Below are 25,012 nucleotides of genomic sequence, written 5' to 3'. Positions count from 1 at the left end.
TGAGAGTTCGTACAAGAATTTTATCTTTTTAAATAAAATAAATTTCCATTAATAATAAGTAGGTATACATTAATATATAAAAATCAAAATTTGGCTGGTAGATATTTTATTCAATGAAACATATGTTTTCAGTTAGGTTATTCTTCAGCAATCACATGTGTGGAAGGTTATAAATAAATTTATTTCGTTGATTTTCTTTCATAAAATAATTTTGTTAAATTTATTGTGTTTCTGAGTGGTTGTTTTTATTTAAATATCTAGACAAATTTCTAACAATTTTGGTAAAAACATTTGAACAAAAACTTAGAGGTAAGAATTCATTGTTAATTTACCTGTTTTAATTGTTTTTTCCCTGTACAGGAATTTTGTAAACAAAATTTCGTTTGTTAGTTCTCATGCTTTCAATGCGATTTAGATAAAGTGCTATTTTTCACTAAGAAATTTTTCTTATAATTTGTTGGTTTCAAAATCTGAAATGAACACATTAAAGTTTCATCTACCGTCATTAAAGCACCCGCATTATCAAATTCCCCGCAATAATTCGGCGCTGAAAATATTGTCACCAATTGTCTTTTTGCAAAAAATTCATAACCATCTTCGACCACTTGATGCGCCCTGCAGACTAAATCGAAATCATGTTTACGCAAAAACTGGGTAACCACATCCGCGCCGAATGTATAAGAAACACCACGATCATTGTGCGCCCAGCCGATAATATCTTTATCCGGATCTGACCATAGGATATCGCAGAGTAGTCCTTTTTCTGGTATATCCGTTGGACGTGGTAAATTCTGAATTTGTGTCATTGATTGTAATTCTGGACTAAGACCACCATGACAGCAGAACATTTTCTCATCAATAATGGCCGCCACTGGAAGACAATTAAAACAATCGGTGAAAGTTTTCCACAATTTTACGTTATATCTTCGCTTGATTTCATCATAGAAACCATAGATTCGATTGATGCTGGCGCATTCATGGTTGCCACGAAGTATGAAGAAATTCTCTTTGAATTTCACTTTGTAAGCAAACAGTAAGCATATTGTTTCCAATGATTGCTTACCTCGGTCTACGTAATCGCCTAAGAAAAGATAGTTGGCTTCCGGTGGAAAACTTCCATATTCAAATAGACGTAACAGATCGAGGAATTGTCCATGGATGTCGCCGCATACTTTCAAAGGTGCTTCCAATTCCAAGAGCATCGGCTGTTGCAGCAATATTTCTCGACATGTCAAACACAGAGTTCTGATATCATGTTCAGGCAACGTTACCATACGGCCATGTCTGTTGGTACGCACTTCGATCAATTTGGATATTATTTTGTCTACATTGAACTTTTCCGTTTCATTCATTAGGGTTGTTTTGCCAGTTGGTCTTCTTCAGGTTTTCTATCCATTAGTAATATTCATATAAAAAAATATTACGTACCAACAAAATTTTAATCACATTTTAAGTTCTACGGTAAATTTTGAATTTAAATTTTGAATAACTCATCTTCGAAATAATAACAAAAAAAAAGTTATTTTCTTTCTCAGTTAAACAAGTTTTACGTGACCATGTGGATTATAATCATACATATGTTTCAAAAATAAGATCTATTCATTTAGCTTTTTATTCTCCCTGAAATTATAAAAATATTTCCAAAATTAGCTGTGCGTTTTTTGAACTCCAATAACGTGATGTAAAATTTAGAATTAAATTTTATTATTTATACTGAATGTTATTTCTCCTGATATAGATCAGGATAACATGATGCTTCTCCAATGACTTTTTTCAGGTAATTTTTAAAAAAATATCTAGAGTGAACTCTTACGCACGTCTTTCTCTAATAAAAATGATTTTTTTTGGAACTTATGATTTATACTAGAAGGTAGTTTACGTCAACATTACTTGTGCTCACTTAATTGGGACATTTTCGAAAAAAAGTAAAAAAAAAAAAAAACTAAAAAATATAATTTATTTCCGTGAAATAGATTACTTCGCACTTCCGGTCAGCCAATTTTGTTCAAATTTAGGATTCTGGTTAATTATTTAATCCTTATTTAAACTTATGATTCAAGCTCAACCACTCCCCACGTTCAGAAGTGTCGATTATTCGAAATTCCCTCGACAAATTTTTCCTGGAAAAAAGTAGAGCGCAAAACGTGCATCAAATCTTCGGAAAAATCGTAGGAGTAATTTTCCAGGTCATCTTTAAAAAAATTTATGTATCCTTTATCCTTTATCTTTATTTTGTAACTGTATAATAAGTGCGATAAGTGAACATGTTAATATGAAATACATTAACACACATGCATTTTGTAACGTGTAAACGTTTCCATCCAACGTTTAGCCATCAGAGCTATATGATAGCCAGCCTAGTGGACGGAGTGATGGACGTTAAGCGGTTTGAAGATCGTGGGGCTTAGTTCATTGATTAGCGATGGATGAGAGAGTTCTGGATTAAATGGAGAGGATTAGTGGATTAAAGTGGGCAGATGATTTGCCATGGAATGTTGTATAGTGAGATTGGGCTTGGAGTCCAATGGACATTTTGGATTGCCTGCGTTCCTTCCCCTTTTTGGAAATCGCCCTTCTAATATAATCTACGATAGTGGGAGTGGGCTAGGTTGAATTGCGAACGGTATATTTAGGACGGTGTGGACGGTTATGATTTGAGTCGTAGAATGCAGTATTAATGTTCTTAGTGGTCAGATAATTTGCCATGGAACGTAGTATAGTTGGATTGGGCTAGACTGGATTGCGAACGGTTTATTCAGGTCAATGTGGATGATAAGATTGGAGACTTAGATCTGTTCTTAGGATTGTGGATTGGATCGCTTAGCTGTCCTACACACTTCCAGTCCGTGTGGGTGTTAGTAAGGCGTAGGACAGTTTTTTCTTAGCTTGGGCTAAAAGCGCCTGTCAAAAAGTGGTTTTCAATAGATTGTAGCTGAATCTAAAGAACTAAAAAATAAACGGATGCAGTAAAAGAGCACTTTCCGTTGTCTGATTTGGCTAAAAACTTATAATCTGGTCCAAGATGTAAAAACCTTAACTAGATATTAAATTTCAACTTCTTGTGATTTTCTTTTGTTTTAGAATTATGCTGTACACAGACATACTCACAAACCAGTTGGTAAAAACCACTTTGGAACTCTAAACATATATTTCCGGTATAAAGTTAAATTTAAAAACAATAATTATTACTAGGCGCCACGATAACCGAGCGGTTAGAGGCTAGACCCGCAAAGCTAAGATGTATTGCGGTACTAGGTTATATTCCCAATCTACACCTTTAATGGTTAATAAGAGAAATTTACTGTAAAGTATGTTTGCTAGTCGCCACGATAATCGAGCGATTAGAGGCTAGACCCGCAATGCTAAGATGTATTGCGGTACTAGGCTATATTCTTAGTCTATACCTTTAATGGGTAATGTGAGCAATTTTGCAGTAAAGTATGTTTGCTAGTCTCCTCCGTCCACGACACCTAATTGGTAGTTGGATGTAAAGCCTGCCTGAAAAAATAGGCAATTACTTTACAACAATTATCTTATGTCAGTAAAAAACTTCATAATTAATTTTACACTTTTTGCAATTTATCGTTTTTGGGGGAGATATTTGTTTATATTGACACGAGTGAAAGGGAATGAGGGACTTTCTAATCATCACTTTTTTTGGGGACTCAGTGGAAGAAAGTAGGAAATTACGTTCATTTAACGGAAATGTTAGTTATGCACATTTGTAGTATTGGAATGTTGCAAATTGAATCATTTAAAATTATCCAAACTGAGGTTTATAAACAATGCAGAACACCAGCTGACCTATTTAAGATGGTGGGTAAATAAGAAATAAATAAAATGTCGGGGGGAGGGGAATCCACAGACCGGAAATACTTGATCAATGAGTCAGTACCTTGCTAGACAATATAACCTCCTAGTTAGTATTGCGATCGTGTCCAAATTTATTGTATCGAATTTACCGCCGGAAATAAAAAAAATTCAAAGTTTCCCTGAGCCACACCCTCCCCACCACAAAAAAAAAGCTCCTAAAAATGACCAATTTGTGTTTTTGTGCGTGGGTATGTGAATAATGTACGAGTAAGTCAAAATCGCTAGAAGCTGATACGGCACATTTCTCCAATTAGAATCCGATAGGAAGTTAAGCGATACCGGTAGTGACGTTTTATCGATAAACTTATCACGCTCAAATCGAAATAAATCCCGAGTAAAGCACTTTTCGTATGACTAATAAGTCAATAAAGTGGTATTTCTGGTAGGCTAATTTTGTCCTAATACTTGTTACCAGGTACTTAGGGCACCGATAAGTTACGCTAAACATTCACAGGACATTGGGGACACAGATCAATTTGTAAAAAAAATTTCTTATTCGATATTAAGAGACCTCGAAACCTGAATATTTCGATCGTAATTACTTTTTCACAGTAAAAAGTAAGTAAAATAGATTTTTTTTTTTTTAGAACATTGAGCATTTTGTAGTAACGGAAAAGTGTGGTGCAAATTTTTCACTTGATAATTTTGCGCATGTCGTTACATGCTTGTCTGTTGACGACGTCACTGATGAATTCGATATATGGCTGATGACAAAACGACTTTTTATTCTATCGGTTAGTAAATTAAGGAAGAATGGTTAGCTTAACGCCTCAGGTGGGGTCTTCAGCCGAATAAGTTTCTCTTAATTGTTAGCTTAATAACATACATCCTCTACTTAAAAGCACACTCCAACTTATACAAGGAACATAAAAGTCAGGCATACTTCTCTCGAACACACAGGATAAGCAGCGAAGAGTCCCAAAGTGGTGAAGGCGGAAGGTGTGGGTAAGAAATGTAATCTTCCTTTATTTATAGTGCAGTATATATCCGTTAGAGTGGTGACTTGACTGTTTGAGACAGGTACTTGTTTTTTTTATCCTGTCCCACTCGAACAGCACAACATATACATACATGCATAAAATGTGTTACGAAAGCTGACCTTTAAATACAAAAATTCTGAATGTGAGATCACTCACACGACTTCCTGTAATTGCTATGATTACTATTCTAATTGGTGAACTTTACGGAGTAAACAGGAAGGAGCTGCTCTCACCAAGCTCAAAGTTCTCCTTTTCCTCTCCAAAAAAACAGCAAGGACTAGTTTTTTGAATTATGTTTTCCTGATACCTTTTTTTTTGTGGGCGGGGGCGTTGATACGATAAGGAAAACAGCTTTCAGGAGGTCATTGGGCATATTGAGCTCCAGCGCTGACGCGGCGATGAAGATCAGACGACTCCATGACATTCCCGTTTATGACTTGGGGCATATTCTTGGACTAGGCAGTAATTTCGGCTTCACCGCGTACATGAGCTGTGCAGGGCGAATATAGGGGTCGGGAGTCGAGCTGGGATGCCCTAAGTGGCATCAGCTGTACTTAGTTTATGAAACTAAACTTAGTCAGAGGAAGGAGCGATAAAATAAATACACACATAATTTCATAAAGATTTATAATTTAAAACACACACACACAGAGAAATTGCCTTTAAGCGGTTTTATTAGCTGGCACTGCTTTATGGGGCGGCAGAAGCGATTCCCAATCGCCTTGGTCAACTATCTGCGAGGGTGGCACAACGGTTGGATCTTTACTGCTCCATTTAGAGGATATCTGTGACCAAACCCAATGCGGACTTCCAGTTGGTGGCGCCTGGCCACCACGATATCCATATGGTGACGCTTCACCACTTCCACCATAACGTGATCGTAGCGTACCTATAAAACCAGGTGGTTCTTGTCCATTTGGACCGGGACTTTTAGCCCAGTTTTTCGTGTTCACCCATTGTTTCCAGATTGGTTGCGGAGGTGTAGGTGGTTCTGGTTCTGGCGTTGATGGAGTTTGTGGTAGAGCCTTGGCTAATTCTTCGGCAATGATCCGTCTTAAGAGATCGGCTGGGTTGGCTGTAGTTTTCACTTCGGTTTCCGCTGGAGCATCCTCTTTACCTTTATCACTTTTACTAACCCCACTGGATTTTTGAAATTTTTTTAATTCTTCTGCGATAAGTTTACGAATTTCCGCTTCAGATGTTTTACTACTTGATGTATCAGCGGATGTATCTGAGGACTCTACAGTTGGAGCACTTTTATGTGAAGAGCTGGTTACTGGGTTTGGTGATGTTGCTACAGGATTAGACGGTCCATCTCCTCCAGTTGGATGAAGTATTCTGTCAAAAGGGTCAGAGAATGGCCAGACTAATCTGCACTGAACTCCTGCAGCTAAATAGCATAGAGCCAGCAGGAATGTAAGCGACGCCTTCGTCTGCAAAAAAGAGAAGCAAAAAGTATTTAAATACCGTTCTAAGTCGTATGCAAATCAGAATTTTTTTTCCTTTTAAAGCTTTATCAGTAATTACTCAGACAGTCGATGAGTTAAAAAGCTTTGTCAGTACAATAATACAGTCAGCTTATTAAGAACGTTCGGACTAGTAAGTGAGGGAACCCCAGTTCGAATCCAGGGTGTTGCTACTTTTGACATAATTTTAATAGTAAATTTTGAGGCTCTGCGTCCACGACTTCTAAGTTGGTACTCCTAAGGAGAGTAAGTTAATCCCCTCCTGAAAAAATAGTTGAATTAGCTACTTAATGCCTATTTTTGTCAGGCAGACTTTACTTCCAACTACCAAATTAGGTGCCGTGGACGGAGGCGACTAGCAAACATACTTTACTGCAAAATTTCTCATATTAACCATTAAAGGTATAGACTGGGAATATAGCCTAGTACCGCAATACATCTTAGCTTTGCGGGTCTAGCCTATAACCGCTCGGCTATCGTGGCGACTAGCAAACATACTTTACTATAAATTTCTCATATTAACCATTAAAGGTATAGACTGGGAATATAGCCTAGTACCACATTACATCTTTGCTGTGCGGGTCTGGCCTATAACCGCTCGGCTACCGGTGAGACCCTAAGGTCTCACATTAACGTTATTTATTGGTCCTAGTAGATCTGCTAAATTGTCTCTGAAGGTTCTATTCTTTTTGGAGAGGGGGGAAGGAATCAGAGTAACCATTGATCGTATAGTTACCCGCTTGTACACTAAGATTCATGGAGAAGTGGTTGGACCACTTCTCACCACTACGTCACAAAGAATATTAATCATATTTTTAGCTATCTTTCTAGTAAGAACTCTTACTTTTAAAAACAAATTAAAATTACTTACATGAATGAGAGCACATCTCGGCTGAGAGAAAGAAATGATTGACGTAAATGACCACAGCTCAGCAAGACGTAAATTAACCAAATAATTAATGTCCATAATGCATATAATTTTTTTTTTTGTAATGGTAATTAGACAATTAAAAAAAGAAAAAAATACTTGAAGATCTTGGACAATAGAGAAAAGAGAGGGGGAAGTTAATTTCATTAAGCAGATAACATTGAGAATTGTCGTCGTGGAGCAGTTGGTACACCTTTCTTCCGGTAGTTTTTTAACTAAAGACAATACTTTCAAGAGTGAGGCCACTGACCTCCTGCGTATACAATACGGATGTCAGTTAGCATTGTCATGAAAGATGTAGTGCACAGTGGAAATATGCATAATATAATAACTACTAAAAAATATATTGTCACGTAGTGGATTTTCTAGTATTTCCTGTTAGCAGTTTTTACCTGGAAATTTATTAAAGTTTGAAGATCTCGAAAAAAAAAAAACGGAAATAGTGGAAAATTTTAGCGGAAATCAGTTAAACAATTTTATTGTAAATTGTGAATTCTCATTGGCAAAATGCGGATACGTAAATTTTAAATTGCAATATTTTCCATGGAAAATACATTTAAGGTCTTTTTTGGGGGGAGGGGGTTAAAGGGATGTAGCAGGGCTTTTCTTTCAAAAATAAATAAATAAATAAAATAATGTCAATTAAATATTTAACCAAAATTAACAAATTTGACTGAAACTAGTCTATAACAGGACGTGTGGCACTTTACTTAACAAAGCCTGTGACGTCATGCATTAAATTTATAAGAAACAAATTTCCCAAGAAATGGGCACTTCTGGACGGCGGAAGTGGGTGATAATTAGTCTACCCGCTAAAGTGCCATCAATTGTACAGGCTTACCACCTGTATAATATTATTATAATAAGAATCAAATGAGGGACTGAATTTTCAAATTTCGTGAAAATCGGCGGACCGGAAGTGACACTTAACTGGAATAGAATTTTTCCCGCGTAATTTTTCTGGATTTTACTCACAAACTGGTCACATCTATGATTTTTATGTTAACTTTTTTTTTTACAGTGATTTCAAACCCATTAATGAATAACTTAATACCGGAAATACTTTTTTCCGTAAGTTCTATTATGGGTAATTAAGAGGATGGGTAGATATTCCTTCTCATGTGATCAGAATTAAATCTGACTCAAATGTTTGGAGTTTAAAGAACTTTGAATAATAATACTTACAGGAAGTCGTGTGAGTGTGCACGTCAGAGATTTTTAGTAAAAATTCTGACTTTCAAGAAAATCTAATTACGTAAATTATGGTTAGGGGAAGTCATAGATTGATTGATTGGTTCACATAATATTTAATAAATTTTTAATTGAAGATCGCTTTAAAATAAATAATTTCTTTTAAATATCTTCAAAAATTCCTTGTGACGTATTACTTCCGGGCAGTAAAAAAAAAAAAAATCGACTGTAGAAGGGTCACTCGCTGTAATAGACAGCAGCTCCTCTGGCCACGATCAACAGGTATGTGCTAAAAGTTCCTCTGCTCATAAACACAGCTTCCCCCCCTCCATTTAAAAAATAAGCGTGTAAACAAATTCTCGACCCGAGCATCCTCCAGTGCGTGATTTTAAATTAGCCATATTTTAAATGTGTGAACAGAATAGTGAATTTTTTTTTTATTGCTAATTTAATATCTATGATGATAAAATGCTTGAATAATTTTTAGGGAGGGGATAGTAGAAATTTAAAATTTCTTTCTTTCTCACAAAAAAAAACCGGAAGTATGGTGATCGTGCCGAAGAATCGAAATCACGAACATTTACTTCCGCAAAGAACTTAAAAAGACTGTCCGCTTAATTTCAATACTTAATCCTAATTTTTAGTAAAGTAATTTTTAAGTCAATAATTTAATTTATTTTTTTTACTTTTAAGTAACAGCAATTTATTTGTGCTTAAAAAAAAAATTTAGAATTAAGTGCTATAATTTTGAAAGTTACTATTTTCAAAATAAATCGCAAAAAAATTTGAAATATCTATCAAATAGAGTAGCACTTCCGGTAAGCCAATTTTTTATTTAATGTTATTTGATGTATTTCGGTACTAGGCTATATTCCCAGTCTATACCTTTAATGGTTAATGTGAGAAATTTTGCAGTAAAGTATGTTTGCTAGTCGCCTCCGTCCACGACGCCTAATTGGTAGTTGGATGTAAAGCCAGCCTGAAAAAACAGGCAGTTACTTTACTCTTTTTTTTTATGAATAAGTAGCACTTCCGGTTGCCGGATTTTCTCTAAAAAGCTTATTGTCCATTAGTTAGAAAAATTGTGATTGATAATTTGACACGAAAGCAGTACTTACTTCCTCTTTTATTTAGTGAAAAGAAGAGGAAGTGAACAGTTAAATTAAAACTAAAGCTTGAAGTGAGATAGAACTTGGCACAAAGTTTGCATTCCAAATCTTTTAGAAAGTGCGTCAGTACGCAGTTTTCTTTTGCACACTCACACACACATATATATATTCATAAATATGTAAGTCATATATATTCATTCATGGAAATAAAAATATTATATGATATTATGTAGGCGAGCTCTATGAATTAGAAACCAGAGATATGATTGGAGTGGGGGTTAAAGGAAAAAGATTAAGAGAAGAATAAGGTTTGGTGCAGAGGATGAGATGAGAGTTACTGGAGAAGCGAAGTGTGTCGAATACAATAGAGGAGTATGAGAGAGTGGATATGTATATATTTAAAAGATGGTAGGTAGGTGGGAGATGAATACGCAAATGAGATGGGATGATGAAGACGAGTGAGAGAGAGAGGAAGCTGTGTGGAGCAGTAGAAGAAGGAGATCTGTGATAATCAGCATGCCAAACACATGTATCAGTGCTGCTCTACTCCACCTAGATCTGATGTCAACCATATAATTTGAATTCTTCTTTTTGTTTCTATTTCTTTCATTCATTGCGCTTTAGAAATAGAAATTAAGCCCCAATACTTCACCCAAGTCTGGTTTGTTGGACTAGATTCATGTACTTAGCGCACTTAGACGGCACAAAGGCGAATTTATGGCATTTACGCTCTAATAAGGCAAGATTTAAGAAACGATTTTTTTTTTAACTTGGAGTTCATGAGACAGATCTTTAACTACTATTTATATTAAATACAAAAGTAAAACTGTTCTTCCACTCTGTAAAGTTACTATAAAAGGGTAAGGCCCTAAATTACGCTACACAGATACTAAAAAAAAAAAAAAATTCTTAACCCAACTTTTCCTCAAGAATTGACTTTAAATTAATTTTCCTGGCAAGTAAAAGCTGTAGATCCACATGTGAACATTGCGAATTCAGGCGCCAAGGTAGCCGAGCGGTTAGAGGCTAGACCCGCAATGCTAAGATATATTGCGGTACTAGGCTATATTCCCAGTCTATATACCTTTAATGGTTAATATGAGGAATTTATAGTAAAGTATGTTTGCAAGTCGCCACGATAGTCGAGCGGTTAGAGGCTAGACCCGCAATGCTAAGATGTATTGCGGTACTAGACTATATTCCCAGTCAATACCTTTAATGGTTAATATGAGAAATTTACAGTAAAATATGTTTGCTAGTCGCCTCCGTCCACGGCACCTAATTTGGTAGTTGGAGGTAAAGTCAGTCAGAAAAAATAGGCAATTACTTTACTTTACTCTACTACTTTTCACAATGAGTATGCAAATTGAAAAGAAAAATAGATGTCGTGTTCGAGAAAATTCCAAAATGTGGCACTTCCGGTCTGCTGATATATCCTTTTCGATTTTTCCTCCCCCCATCTCAGGGTGAAGAGTTAATTTTGGAAATGGTCATAGACTTTGCACAAATCATAAACGATAAGAATTTACACTTTATTTCTTTTATTTTGTTATAAGAAATATCTACAAGAACTTATCGACTGAGAATTATTAGAAACCAAATTTTACTTCCGCTAAGCCTCCAGGCTGTGTCACATAGCAATAAATTTCTTTTTGGACAAAGGTGTCCTTAAATTATTGTTTAACCTTTACTCTTTTTTTTTGGATGTGGGCTCAACCAAAATAAGGGAATACCATAAAAAATACCAAAAATAAACACAATTCACGCCTCAGCCTTCACAATAAAAATCTCTCTTTAATAAAACATCTTCATTAGCATTTTAAATGTCTTCCACCCATCCGGTCTCCGTAGTCGAAAAAATAATTGCCTATATAAACTGTGGACGCTGTGCCTGGTAATGTCCGACACCTATTGGGCATATATATACAGAGGAGTGGATGGTGGAGTAACGGGGTTTTGATTGTTTATTAGAAATACTGGGGGGGGAAAAAATTAATAAGTTAATATCTGCGGTGACCACTCACATGACTTCCTGTGGCTAGTTTTCCTCAAAAGTCCCCTTATTTTGTAAATTTTCTTCAAAATATCTTAAGTGGAAAAATTTAATCAGTAAACACGAAATTATACTTATTTGATAGACGCCATAGTAGTTGAGCGGTTAGAGGCTAGACCCGCAAAGCTAAGATGTATTGCGGTACTAGGCTATATTCCCAGTCTATACCTTTAATGGTTAATATGAGAAATTTTGCAGTAAAGTATGTTTGCTAGTCACCACGATAGCCGAGCGTTTAGAGGCTAGACCCGCAAAGCTAAGATGTATTGCGGTACTAGGCTATATTCCCAGTCTATACCTTTAATGGTTAATATGAGAAATTTTGCAGTAAAGTATGTTTGCTAGTCGCCTCCGTCCACGACACCTAATTTGCTAGTTGGATGTAAAGCACGCCCAGTTAGCCAGAAGCATAAATCTCTACACCCAAACTGATTAAGCTACCTCTAAAGATGGATGAAAGTTCGAAACAGCTTAGGAATAAAACCGATGAAGATTGTAAAAGTTGTTATTCCAAAAACAAAAAAAGAAAAACAACAAGAAAAGTAGTTCATTATAAAGGAAATGCGATCGAAATTAAAAAAAAAAAAAAAAACTAATAAAATTACCGACAGGAACAAACCTGCCGATGGACAAAACAACTCATTAAAATAAAAAAAAACACAATACAAACATTAAAAACTCACCATTGTGTTTTGATAATAATGCCCAGCGAGTTACGAGACTGTGGATCCCAGTTTGTTTCGTAGAGTTTGTGTTACCTCGGCCAGCCGTAATTATAAAGTGTTCTTTAACAATCTTATTAGTGCTGCCACCTTTAATTTACCATAAAACACACACACACAAAAAAAAGAAGTAGAAAAAGAAAAATGTCAGTATAAAAAAAATTACGTGAAAAACAAAATAAAAAAATTTTAAAAAAGTGATCTCACAGCTAACAAAAGCGGACATATATATATTTTATTTTCGCATCACAAGTATAAACATCACCGAGTTATCACAGACTTCTTATCAGTCAGCTGCAATAAAATGTAAACCGCTCTGTGTAAACATGGAAGATTTTAAGGGATATAATAAAAACAAAAAGAATAATTTAAAAAGCAGATTTATTACGTAATTTCTGTTAAAAAAGATCTTAAATTGTAATCTGTATTAATTATATTATTAAGATTAAAATTATGTAACTCTTAATTATTTTTGGAAGAATATTTTTGGAATTACAAAAAACAAAGAATATTAATAGTATTCTGAGCTATGGTGGGGGGGTTAGGTAAGTGGTTTGCGAATAATGGTTCCCAAAACGCGGAGCTGGCAGATTGGAATAACAACACTCTAGACATCGCTTCCCTATTATCTTCCAATTGATAACCCTCCCTAACTTTCTAGTAAACCACCCAAGCTCTCTGGGATTGCCCCCAAGAAAATCAGTTGATTTAGATAATAGGGCGCCACGGTAGCCGAGCGGTTAGAGGCTAGACCCGCAAAGCTAAGATGTTTTGCAGTACTAGGCTATATTCCCAGTTTATACCTTTAATGGTTAATATGAGAAATTTTGCAGTAAAGTATATTTGGTAGTTGCCTACGTCCGCGACACCTAATTTAGTAGTTGGTCCGTTAAGCCCCGCCTGAAAAAATAGGCGATTACTTTACTTACTTTACTTTTTTTTTTTTAGATAATAACCACTCTTTTTAAAGTACAAAACATTTCCCGTCCTTCTTCTACTGTCTACCCGCCTTTCCCAAGCTCGTAATGGATTGGGAAAGGCTACTAGGCTCTGAAAACGGGGTCTTAGAGGTTCAGTGTTCGGTAAAGTCACTCCTGAGCTAGTCATTTCTTTCTTTTTTTTTTTTGACAATGCCTATTTTTCCAGGCTGACTTTACATCCAACTACCAAATTAGGTGTCGTGGACGGAGGCGACTAGCAAACATATTTTACTGTAAATTTCTCATATTAACCATTAAAGGTATAGACTGGGAATATAGCCTAGTACCGCAATACATCTTAGCTTTGCGGGTCTATCATCTAACCGCTCGACTACCGTGGCGACTAGCAAACATATTTTACTTTTTTATTTTATTTGTTATTTTCTACTTTATCTCTTTTATTAACCTTTACATTAAATCCAAGGCCCAAGACCGGGAATCGAACCCAGTACCACAATCAATGTTTACATGACCTCTGGAATTGTGACTGTTAGTGAACTTCTGGGATTACCGGGATCGCGTCAATGAAGTCCTCATACCGTTTCCTCCACACCCCTCTCTCTCACTATATATATATACATATATGTATAAAACAGAATTTAAAATAGAGCAAAATAATTATAAAGCAAATGCGTCTACGCGTTATTTAAATTGAACTGGGAATATTGTTTTAACAGGGAGTCACTTTTGTGCGTGTTCGTGTGTGTGTGTGGTTAGAGGAAGAAGTTAAACTATGGAGGAAGGGAGCTGTACCAATGTTGTGGGCATATAGATCCTAACTTCCTGCCATGTGGTCCCACAAATATATACGTACCAATACTTAGACACACAAATCAAATGAAAGAAGAGGGGCTAGCAAAGCCGTCCGTCCCTGTGTATTATGTACACACACACACATATATATATAAGTTTCACACTTTTAACGGAAGTAAAAACAGGGCTGGAAACCTGCAGCCGGTTTAGCTCATCATCCCAATACTCCCGAGGGGGATAGATGTGACCAATGGCGGTGGTTGGTGGCGACATCTTTCTTCCCTCACAAGGATTCCTTTTTCTTGTTTCTACTCGTATATCTTTGTCTGTCTGTCTGTATGACCTTCAGTTCTTCCTCCTTGCAAGCCGCCTTCATTAGTCATGACTCGCTGTTAAAAGGAAGGGAGGCAATGGGAGCAGGTGTCCTGATTAGTACAGGGAAAAAGGATGTTCAAAATGGGGACAAATCTTAATAGTCTGGCTTTTTTCTCCCAAAAAAATTATTAAGTATAACGTCACGATTTATTGCTGCTCCCTGCGATACTTCTTAAGGGATTTTAATGACGGGATGTTAGGCATTGCAATTTTTAGGTGATGAATCAACTATCCAGTTCTATGGAGAAGTTCTAAGAGAAGAAGTGGGTGCCAGCAGTTCGGGATTGCTCTCTCTCCCTAAAATATTCTGAATAAAGTTCCCCTTAAAGTTAGGTTCACCACACAGGCTCTCCAGGAAGCCTCAGATACAATGATGTAGCACTCCCTGGTACTGCCCAAGCCAACCCTTCAACCTCCTCCCTCCCAATAGAGGTTCTGAGGATGGTCTCCCCAAATTAAGGAATCTAGATCTCCCCTTCAGAAAGAGAGAAGACCCAATCACACTTCCTGCAGCCAAAGATGCCACCAAATTAAAAACTTAAGGAGTGTTCTTAAGAGGATATACAGTCCTCTTCAATCCTAGTAAACTGTTCACCAGAAATCCAGAAATTGGGGAGCCAAAGATGGGGTGGACAACTCCCTAGTACCAGATATCTGTTCCCCACGTGCTTCCAAGGAGAATGCAGCCTTCCCTAAAAACCTAGTAAACTAGCACAAGCTCTTTAACCAAGCTTTTTTTTTTTGGCATTACAAAAAAAATATTAATAGTATTTTGGGATTAGGTCAGTGGTTTGCGAATAATGGTTCTCAACACGAAAAACACTCTAGACATCGCTTCCCTATTATGTTCCAATTTGTATCCCGCCATAACTTCTAGATTATTAATAAAGATCTGCTCTTTAAATTATTCTAAACCCGCAAAGCTAAGATGTATTGCGGTTCTAGGCTATACCTTTAATGGTTAATATGAGAAATTTATAGTAAAGTATGTTTGCTAGTGGCCTCCGTCCACGACACCTAATTTGGTAGTTGGACGATAAGCCCAGCCTGAAAAAATAGGCGATTACTTTACTTGCTTTACTTTTTTTTAGATAATAACCACTCGTTTTAAAGTCTAAACATTTCCCGTCCTTCTTCTACTGTCTACCCGCTTTTCCCAAGCTCGTATTGGATAGGGAAAGGCTACTAGGCTCTGAAAACGGGGTCTTAGAGGTTCAGTGTTCGGTAAAGTCACTCCTGAGCTAGTCATTTCTTTTTTATTTTTTGACAATGTAAAGTAACTGCCTATTTTTTCAAGGTTAACTTTACATCTAACTACCAAATTAGGTGTCTTGGACGGAAGCGACTAGCAAACATACTTTACTGTAAATTTCTCATAACCCAAGCTCTCCGGGATTGCTCCAAGAAGAAACAGGTCGAGTGTGTTTTTAAATCTTAAATTTTTCCAGGTTGAATTATCCTTTAAATAAAGATTAACGTCATGACAATCTAGAATTGCAATAATTGCATAGAAGTGCAATAAGTACATAGACGAGTGTTCCCATTTTCATTTTGTGCAACTTCCTGTCGGAGAATCTTCAGCCAGTCCCACTTCCGGAATATAAATAAATAAACATTTAAGTAATGCTCATTTTGGCGGTGCTGAAGAAACTTTACTTTGAATGCTGTCTTGTTTTGATTTAGATCTAGCCTCGGCCAGCTTGGGAAAATGGACAGATATAATCTGCGTGACTACAGTTTATGCTTAGAATCTTAAGTACTTTTTTTTTTTGCTTTCTTTCTTTGGGCTTACTTTTTTTTTTTTTTTAAGTAGCAAAACTTTGTGACGTTACAAGCAAATTATATTTTCGCTGGAAAAATCAGTATTCCATTGAGTGCGATTAGGTCAGCTATGGTATGTTTGTAGGGAGGTCCCTCTTTAAGTTACACGTACCGGACATGACTATACATTTTTAGACGACATATCCATACTAATTACATTTGGAAGTCCTATATCAAGTTCATTTAGCTTACAGAACACTGAAGTAAATGTAAATCAAACTAGGGGCGAAATGAAATCCGGACTGCATACTCACACGACTTGTTCTGCTGCTATTCTCAACGTTAAAAAGTACTCGTAATCGAATTTCCAGGAAAAAACAAATTTTTCCAGTACAAGTTGTAGATTAATGGGTTTTCACTACCCAAAATTTGAATAAAATCATAGGAACCATTTGCCGACAAAAAAAAAAAATCTCAAAATACGGTAAACTCTCTATTCATAGTAAATTGGCACTTCCGGTATACCCATAATTGAGATCACACTTTTTTCCATCCCTTCAATTTTACGAGTATGTCCAAGGAGAGCACCGACCTTGATTTCTCCAGGAATTTTTTTTTTCTCTCTCTCTCCAAACGTTGATCCTGTAGGAATCTTCCCCCTTCAGCCAGGTGCCTTTTTTTTTGTTTATTCGACGTGGATGCCCCTTAAATTGAGAGACCCGGAGAATCTCCATCTCACAAACTTTTTCAGCGAGATAAAAAAAAACTGATATTTTATGATAAATTTCTGTAATTTGTCGAAATTGAGCTAGACGTAGTTCCTTAATTAACTCCTTTTTTCAAACTCTGAGAACAATAATGCACTTGTAAAGTAAGTAAAAGTAAAGTAATTGCCTATTTTTTCAGGCGAGCTTTACATCCAACTACCAAATTAGGAGCTGTGGACGGAGGCGACTAGCAAACATACTTTGCTTGTAAATTTCTCATATTAACCATTAAAGGTATAGACTGGGGAATATAGCCTAGTACCGCAATACATCTTAGCTTTGCGGGTCTCGCCTCTCAACCGCTCGGCTACCATGGTGCCTCAATAATGCACTTGTATTTCCGGGTGGAAAGCCTCAAAAATTGTCGAAGAGAAAGAAATATTGTCTTTTAGTACGCCCGTCTTTATAAGTAGACCAATTTATACACATATGTAACTACATAGTTTACAAACAACATACATATAAATATGTGATATATAATACCCGATCTATTATTATTACAGAGACGCGTGTGTAGGTGGCTAGACCCTTAAACTACAGTAGATAGAAACACATGTATTAAACTGACGGTTAGTTTAAAATAAATGGTACAAAATAATAAATTCAAGTAGCTAATAGAGTTGTTTTCTTTATTTATTTATATGTATTGTACACTTTATAGTGTAACAATTCTATTACAACTAATCTAAACAACTATATTATAGCTATTATAGTGTGGTATTAAAAAATAAAATAAAATAGTTTTAATAAAAATAAAAATAGAAACCCCACCTAATACATTCTTGTTTATTTAAATAAGTAGCTAATCTAGACTAATATTTCCTTTTAAAACAAGATTTACGGCTGTTTTTATCAGCTGTTCTATTATAGCAGGTATTTTATTACGTCAGCTGCTATTTTTAATCAGCTGTTTTGTTTTTGTTTTTATAAAAATTTTAAAATTATTTGTTTTTGTTTTTTGTATTTTACGACGTAATATCTACAATTTTTCTTTCTCTTACATCTCTTTAAGAGGAAGCATTGTAATCGTGTTTGATGTTTGGGCAGTGCTTGTTGCGAGCAGAACTTATCACATATTTCCATTTCTTCTTTTTCTTCTTCTTCTTCTTCTTCTTCTTCTTCTTCTTCTTCTTCTTTATCGAACTTTCTTTTTACTGTGAGAGGATCCCTGTATAGACGATCTTCTTCCCAGTCCAAAACTACTATCTATGCATTTATTAAAGGGATATTCTGCTGTGCTGCCTCTTATTAGAACTAGTGCTTCATAAGGTTCCGCAGCGTCTTCGGGGATTAAATAACTTCCCCAACAATTCTAGGAGGAGTAGTGGGAGCCGCAAGTTAGAGCTAACTATTCCCTGCCGCCAAATCACGTCATTTCCTTATTTTTTTTTTTTTTTTTTTTTTTTTTTTTTTTTTTTCTTTTTTTGGCGCATCAACAGCTGAGGTTATTAGCGCCCATTTCCTTATTGTCTCCCTAAATATTCTAAAGACAATTCCCTAGCCAAAGAGGGCTCTAAGGTATGAAGGGTTCATTTCCCTAAAAACTCTAATTTACCAAGACTCTCTAGAACGCTTTCCAGAGGTTTTCAGTATGGATCGCTGGGAGCAAAGGTAAAGTAAGCTATGGATTAAAAGTTCTAGAAGACAAGCCAGGAAAAAAAGAAGGCATCTATCTGGTTGGAGGATACATGCAGAATCGGCGCTTGAAGAAAAAAAAACCATTCAGTTACAAGGCCTCGGCGCCCACACAACATAAATTGAAGCGATCTTTGAAGAGTGATCGAAAATACGACATGCATGAGTAGGAAATTTCCGTTAAATTGGATTCAGAGCGAACATAGCCATAAATAACCTCTTTCGCAATCCTTCCCTGCAAAGCTATCCTTCGTATTAGGCATAATTCTTTTCTGAAAAATGTTGCTAAGTATTTAAATATGTTCCTTACAGGATAGAACTTCGGGAATGTTGCATCAAGCAGAATTTAGTGAGGTTTTCACCTCCGATTCTCATCCAGGTTAAAACCTAGGATCCTAGAGACCTTATATAAATTATTTCATATCTGCATACAATAATTTTTTTATCCAAATAAATCAGAGTGCAATAAAACAATTATAAAATAATAATAATAGCAATAAAAAAGAAAATTATTTACCTCTTAACGACTGACTTGGCACCACGTAACGTGTGTAAATAAATACGTAAGAAAAAATATTAATATTATGTAACGTACGATGTGATTTTTTTAAAAAAATTGTTTGTCATTCTGAGTCACAGGAAAATAATTGCATTTTAGATATTAATATCTGGGGCGCTAAGTCATACCCGGTTTTTTTACTGTTTATTTTCCCTAGTTTAAATGTTCTGCAATTTTTTTTTTTAATATACAGAGTGATCCATTTAAAACGCACCAATCGCTAATAACTTTTTAGGAAAGTGGAATTTCGAAAAAACCCACGAAGTAAAGTATATGTTTTTTTTTAGATTAGTTTTTAAATTTTCCACCCCCGATGCTGTATCTTTATTTTTGGCGAAGTTACGGCCAAAAACCCGATTGGAGTTTCATAAGGACCACGGATTTTGACAATGATTAAGAAAACTACATAAATAACTGTGAAAAATGACGTTAATTCCGTTTCGATATCCCTAATATTAGTAGAGATATTTAAGATCAAAGTTACAATTTTTTCTATTCATGAACGGTTTTTAATATTAATTTTCCATCAGAAATACACGTTTTGGGAGGTCCTCTGACTGCAAAAAATGTTATTTGTGACGCAAAGAACAATAATAATAATAATTGAAGATTTTAAAGAATGTAGAGAATGTAATGGTTATGAGAGAATCAGGATAAATTTGTTTTATCATCAAATAAAAGCAACCAACACATCATTTTAATATACCCCGTATGCAAGACTTCTTGACCTATGATTACGGTAAGAATATCTTGCCAGGTAGGAGCGGGTGTTGGTCAAGTAGTCATGAGCGTGGTTTTGTAGTGGGAGATCCCCGCGGGTGCAGTCATTCACAATACTTAATGCATCATACAATAAAATGTAGTCAAACGTGGGACTCCAACTTACAAAACCACGCTCTTGATCACTAAACCAACACCCTGGCAAGATATTCTTACCGTAATCATAGGTCAAGAAGTCTTGCATAGGGAGTACATTAAAATGATATGATGATTGCTTTTATTTGATGATAAAACAAATTTATTCTGACCTCACCCACAACCATTATATTACACTACATGTTTTAAAATCTTCAGTTATTATTATTTTTTTACTTTGTGTCACCAATAACATTTTTTGCAGTCAGAGGACCTCCCAAAGCTGGTGTATTTCTGGTGGAAAATTAATATTGAAAACCGTTCACGAATAGATAAAATTGTAACTTTGATCTTCAATATCTCAACTAATATTAGGGATATCAAAACGGGATCAACGTAATTTTTTACAGTTTTTTATGCAGTTTTCATAATCATTGTCAAAACCAGTAGTCCTTATGAAACCTCAATCAGGATTTTGGCCGTAACTCCGCCAAAAATGAAGATACAGCATCGCGGCTAGAAAATTTAAAAACTAAACCAAAAAAAAACATATAGTTTACTTCGTGGGTTTTTTCGAAATTCTGCTTTCCTAAAAAGTTATTAACGATTGGTGCGTTTTAAATGGATCACCCTGTATATATTTTATATTTTCTATAAGATGGTAGCCGAGCGGTTAGAGGCTAGACCCGTAATGCTACGATGTAATGCGGTACTAGGCTATATTCTCAGTCTATACCTTTAATGGTAAATATGAGAAATTTTGCAGTAAAGTATGTTTGCTAGTCGCCTCCGTCCACGACACCTAATTTGGTAGTTGGATGTAAAGCCAGCCTGGAAAAAACAGGCATTACTTTACTTTATTTATTATTTTATATGTATAAACAGAAATACTTGCACACATTTTCGCATTGGAACCCGAGGGGGGCAAGTAGTTTAGCTACTTCTTCAGGGAACTCTGCGTCCCTGCGGATATCCCAGTCTAACAACACTTTTATGTCACTCTCAACCTTGACATAAATATACGTAGTTTATGTATGTAACTATTTAGATTTAGAAAAACCTTTTGTAAAACTTTAGCTCATCACAAAAACTCATTAACACATACATTTATAGATTGTACAAACATTGTAGTCATGTAAATCTATGAACATCCGCAGCCACTTAAAAGAGCCACAATATAAGTAAACTAATTGGCTATTTTTTCAGGCGGGCTTTACGTCCAACTACCTATTAGTTGTCGTGGACGGAGGCGACTAGTAAACATACTTTACTGTAAATTTCTTTTATTAACCATTAAATAAAATCCAAGGCCTAAGACCGGGCATCGAATCCAGTACCACAGTACGTATTAGCTTTACAGGTCTTGCCTCTAACAATTGTGGCTCGAGCCACAATATAACGCCAAAAAAAAATCATGAGATTTATTCTAGGTCGGAAATCAAGAGATTTGCTGCTGATTCATAGCAAAACCAAGAAGTAGCGAAGGTTGTTTTGATCAAACGCTTAGGAAAAAAAAGAAATGTGAACGTCTTGCTATGCATGCAAAAATGAAGACGATCCCAACCATATATAGAAAAGGGTGTTATATTACGTAAGAACACATTTAAGATTCTGATTTGAATGGAACAAATTATTTGTGCATTTAAATAAATGCACTCAGAGAAAGAGTGAGAGAGGAAATTGTCTTTCTCTTTAGTTACTGGTTTGGGAGACAGAGATAGGGATTGAGCAACGGTGTGAGTAATTGACAAGAGAAATAGTTGGTTGGTGGTGAGAAATGGTTAAACGTTAACAAGTAGAAAACGGGGCCACCAATGTTTCCAGAGAAGAGAGAGCCGAGAAGTCTAGTTCTTCTCTCTCTCTCTCTCTTTCTCTGCTGGAGGATTAGAGTAGCCGATTGTCGTGAGTTACTTCTGTTTAATAAAGTGTACGGTTGGCTGTATCGTGGCCGGTCTTTCTCGGCTAGCTGTCGTCCTCCAGATATTCTGCAATGTCGTGCATGACCCTGCTGTTCATTGTCTTTGCATCTCCTCGTCTTCTTCTTCTTCTTCTTCCTTAAACAAACACACAAACCCTGCTCCTGTTAGTTTCACTTTCACCTTAAAAGATACTTACATCATTTTATCTTCTTCCAGTAATTAAGAAATTTATCGGTAATTCAAACAAGCACTAGCAGAAGAGAAAGAAATTGATGCTGAGCAAGGAGATTTTCTGAAACAAGGCAAGCTAGAGGTTCATGTACACAAAGGTAAACAAAGGATTTGATAAGAGAACCAAGGCAAGCTAGAGGTTCATGTACACAAAGGATTTGATAAGAGAACGAAAGATGGAACTGAATGATTGGGAAATATCTAGACAATGATGGAAGCAATGATACCAAAGATTGATAATCTATGCAGCGGTTCTCAACCTGTGGGTCGCAACCCCGGCGGGGGTCGAACGACCAAAACAAAGGGGTCGCCTAAAGCCATCGGAAAATACATATTTCCGATGGCTTTAGCCGCTGAGAAGCCGCGCTACCGTCTGCAGCAGCGCTATTCAGCTGGAACGCACGCCGTTATTGCCGTTAATGTTATTTTATTGGAATTAGTAATAAATATTTCTCAATATATAATTAAATATTGTTTTTGTGATTAATTACTATGTTTAATTAATGTTTGATTTGTAGCAATGAGAATACATAATGCATATCAGGTATTTTACATTCCGAATCATAACTGTAGCAAAATTACAGCTATGTAGTAGCCACCAAAATAATTTTTTGGTTTCGGGTCACCGCAACATGAGGAACTGTATTGCGGGGTCATGGCATTAGAAAGGTTGAGAACCACTGATCTAATATGATTCTGGAGACAGCAGGGTACTCTGGACTAGGATGTCATGGAGAAGTAGAGATACCATGAAGAGGGCTGGAAATGCAGAGTCTTGGAAAAGGTTTCTTTGAGGAGGAGATCGCCAAGAGACCGGCGCAAATCTGTGGACTGGGAAAGCTGTATCCCCTTCTGGCTCTCGAATGCCTAACGCACTTAAATCCATCTTTTTGCACAGTAAATATCATTCAAGGCCTAGTCCGGGAATCGAACAGTTCTCGGGCCTCACCTGTTTTTTAAACAAACTTTAATAGAGTACAGTAAACTTAATAAAGAAAATAATTAATTAAGTTGATTGCGTTGACACAGTTATTGAACTAAAAGAAAATATATTGTATTTAAACATTGCTTAAGGTAGCGCTTAGAAACTGTGCTTAAGCTACCTGTAAACAGTTTATTGCGCAGCTACTGTAATAAAACAATTATCTAAGCACTTTATTGCGTAATATTATATAGAATTTATCTCTTTAATAATAAAAGCCCTACTTTTATGGAATAAATGCCGATATCATAAAATTGTTTATAGCGTTTTATTGGTTATTTAAGCCGACAAGTTTTAGTGAATAGTCCTGGAGAAGTTTTTGGTAAACTAATATACTGCTATCTTGTGCGCAGGTTATTATTACTTGTTTGTGTTTATGACAAGTAAAACTATCTAGTATGGCACACTTGTGTGGAGTTGGTTTTCGATGTAAATGCATTCGTTTTTTTTTTTTATTTTTTTATTTTAAAACTATGTAGGATTCTATTGGGCCACTAAATAAGTTTTATTTCTGAGATTATATAGTAGACTCCATGTTTTCTTAAAGCTATAAAATAAATTTTAATAATTAAGTGATGTTATAAATTTAGGCGCCACGATAGCCGAGCGGTTAGAGGCTAGACCCGCAAAGATAAGATGTATTGCGGTACTAGGCTATATTCCCGCTCTATACCTTTAATTGTTAATATAAGAAATTTTGCAGTAAAGTATGTTTGCTAGTCGCCTCCGTCCACGACACCTAATTTGGTAGTTGGAAGTAAAGCCTGCCTGAAAATGTAGGCATTACTTTACTTTACTATAAATTTATGACCTTCAGCTCAAAGAGAACGGTCATCTGTAGTGATGATGAAATTGTTCATCGTGTAGCTGTTCCAGATCTGAGCTTAAGAGATGAGCTAGTCGGTTCGTCTGAAAGGTAACTCTATTCGGGCTGTTTGCACGCTGCATCTCTTAACGGATGAATACTGGAGTTTTGTCTGAAATTAAGACAGAATAAAAAAAAAATGGAGCAAATCAAGTATTGAAATCGTTAGAATGACTCAATAAGACTAGGAGGTCATTAACGTGTCCTAATAGTGGGTCGTTCTTTTGGATCGTTAAGAAGAAACAAGTTGAAAACGGTAGATAAAAACAAAACAATAAACAACGATTGCTCACGGAACAGAAGATAAAGGACCAAGACATCGTTGGGGGATAGATGATTAGTTAAGGAAAACTCCTTTCCTCTCGTTTCCATGCCAACACACTTAAGTAGTTGATAGTTTTGGCGGTACAGAATTCTTTTTTTCTTTTTCTTTTTTCACAATAAATTGTTGTTGACAAAGATAAGAGATTCATCGGTTTAGTTGGTTGGAGATTTGGTGAATGGAAAGCGGAAGAATGATTGTTACATAGGAAGTCATTTTGTGCTACCAACATTAGTTCAAGGGGGTAAAAAAATAAGAGCGTACCGATGTTCTATCAGTGTGACCAACTTTTTTCTCTCTTTTTTTTTTTTAATTTAAAAAGGTGGTATACTTGGCATGTCGTTAGCAGTGCATTCTGGTAGAAAAAAAAGGAGACATCAATTACTCATGCTTCTTTCTTTTTTCCTCGTTTTCTATTGGTTAAAAAGTTTCTATGTTTTGTATGACAGTTCATCAGTCGCTGTTGACGAAGACATCATTTCCTTAATTCTTTTTTGTTTTTGGAAAATACTCGCAGCTATCCATTTTTTCACGATCTAGAATAGAAATAGAAATACGGAACGGGACCTACACCCCACGGCACTGCAGCCACAAGACGCTTATTGTGTCTTCCCCTTTTTTAAGTCTAATAGTCGAAATCTCCCCTTCTAAAAAAGATTGAGGACTTTCCCTACCAGTTCCTTTTG

General features: G+C 35.9%; 2 protein-coding genes and 1 long non-coding RNA gene across 3 annotated transcripts; 1 reads left to right on the top strand and 2 right to left on the bottom strand.

Moving 5' to 3' along the window:
* The first annotated feature begins 98 nt into the window (after positions 1-98).
* On the top strand, positions 99-23,375 carry LOC141452864 (uncharacterized). The gene is made up of 3 exons (XR_012457668.1): positions 99-309; positions 21,438-21,598; positions 22,143-23,375. It is a non-coding gene; the product is annotated as an uncharacterized lncRNA (long non-coding RNA).
* On the bottom strand, positions 308-1,538 carry LOC141452853 (serine/threonine-protein phosphatase alpha-2 isoform-like). The gene has a single exon (XM_074125311.1). The coding sequence runs from the start codon at positions 1,350-1,352 to the stop codon at positions 402-404; it is 951 nt and encodes a 316-aa protein (XP_073981412.1). The 5' UTR covers positions 1,353-1,538; the 3' UTR covers positions 308-401.
* LOC141452859 (uncharacterized) lies at positions 5,464-12,545 on the bottom strand. Its single transcript, XM_074125325.1, has 2 exons — positions 12,284-12,545; positions 5,464-6,286 (listed from the first exon to the last, which is right to left on the bottom strand). The coding sequence occupies exons 1-2, from the start codon at positions 12,284-12,286 to the stop codon at positions 5,516-5,518; spliced, it is 774 nt and encodes a 257-aa protein (XP_073981426.1). The 5' UTR covers positions 12,287-12,545; the 3' UTR covers positions 5,464-5,515.
* Positions 23,376-25,012: the final 1,637 nt, after the last annotated feature.

This window comes from Rhodnius prolixus, unplaced genomic scaffold (genome assembly GCF_049639745.1).
Source record: "Rhodnius prolixus isolate KJV_2025 unplaced genomic scaffold, Rpr scaffold_1, whole genome shotgun sequence".
Lineage (NCBI taxonomy): Eukaryota > Metazoa > Arthropoda > Insecta > Hemiptera > Reduviidae > Rhodnius > Rhodnius prolixus.
Note: the sequence above shows the minus strand (reverse complement) of the source record. Positions and strands in the feature narration are given on the sequence as shown.

Bases quoted from the DNA above. Each gene is read 5' to 3' on its own strand.
- LOC141452853 (XM_074125311.1), bottom strand. From the start codon at position 1,352: ATGAATGAAACGGAAAAGTTCAATGTAGACAAAATAATATCCAAATTG.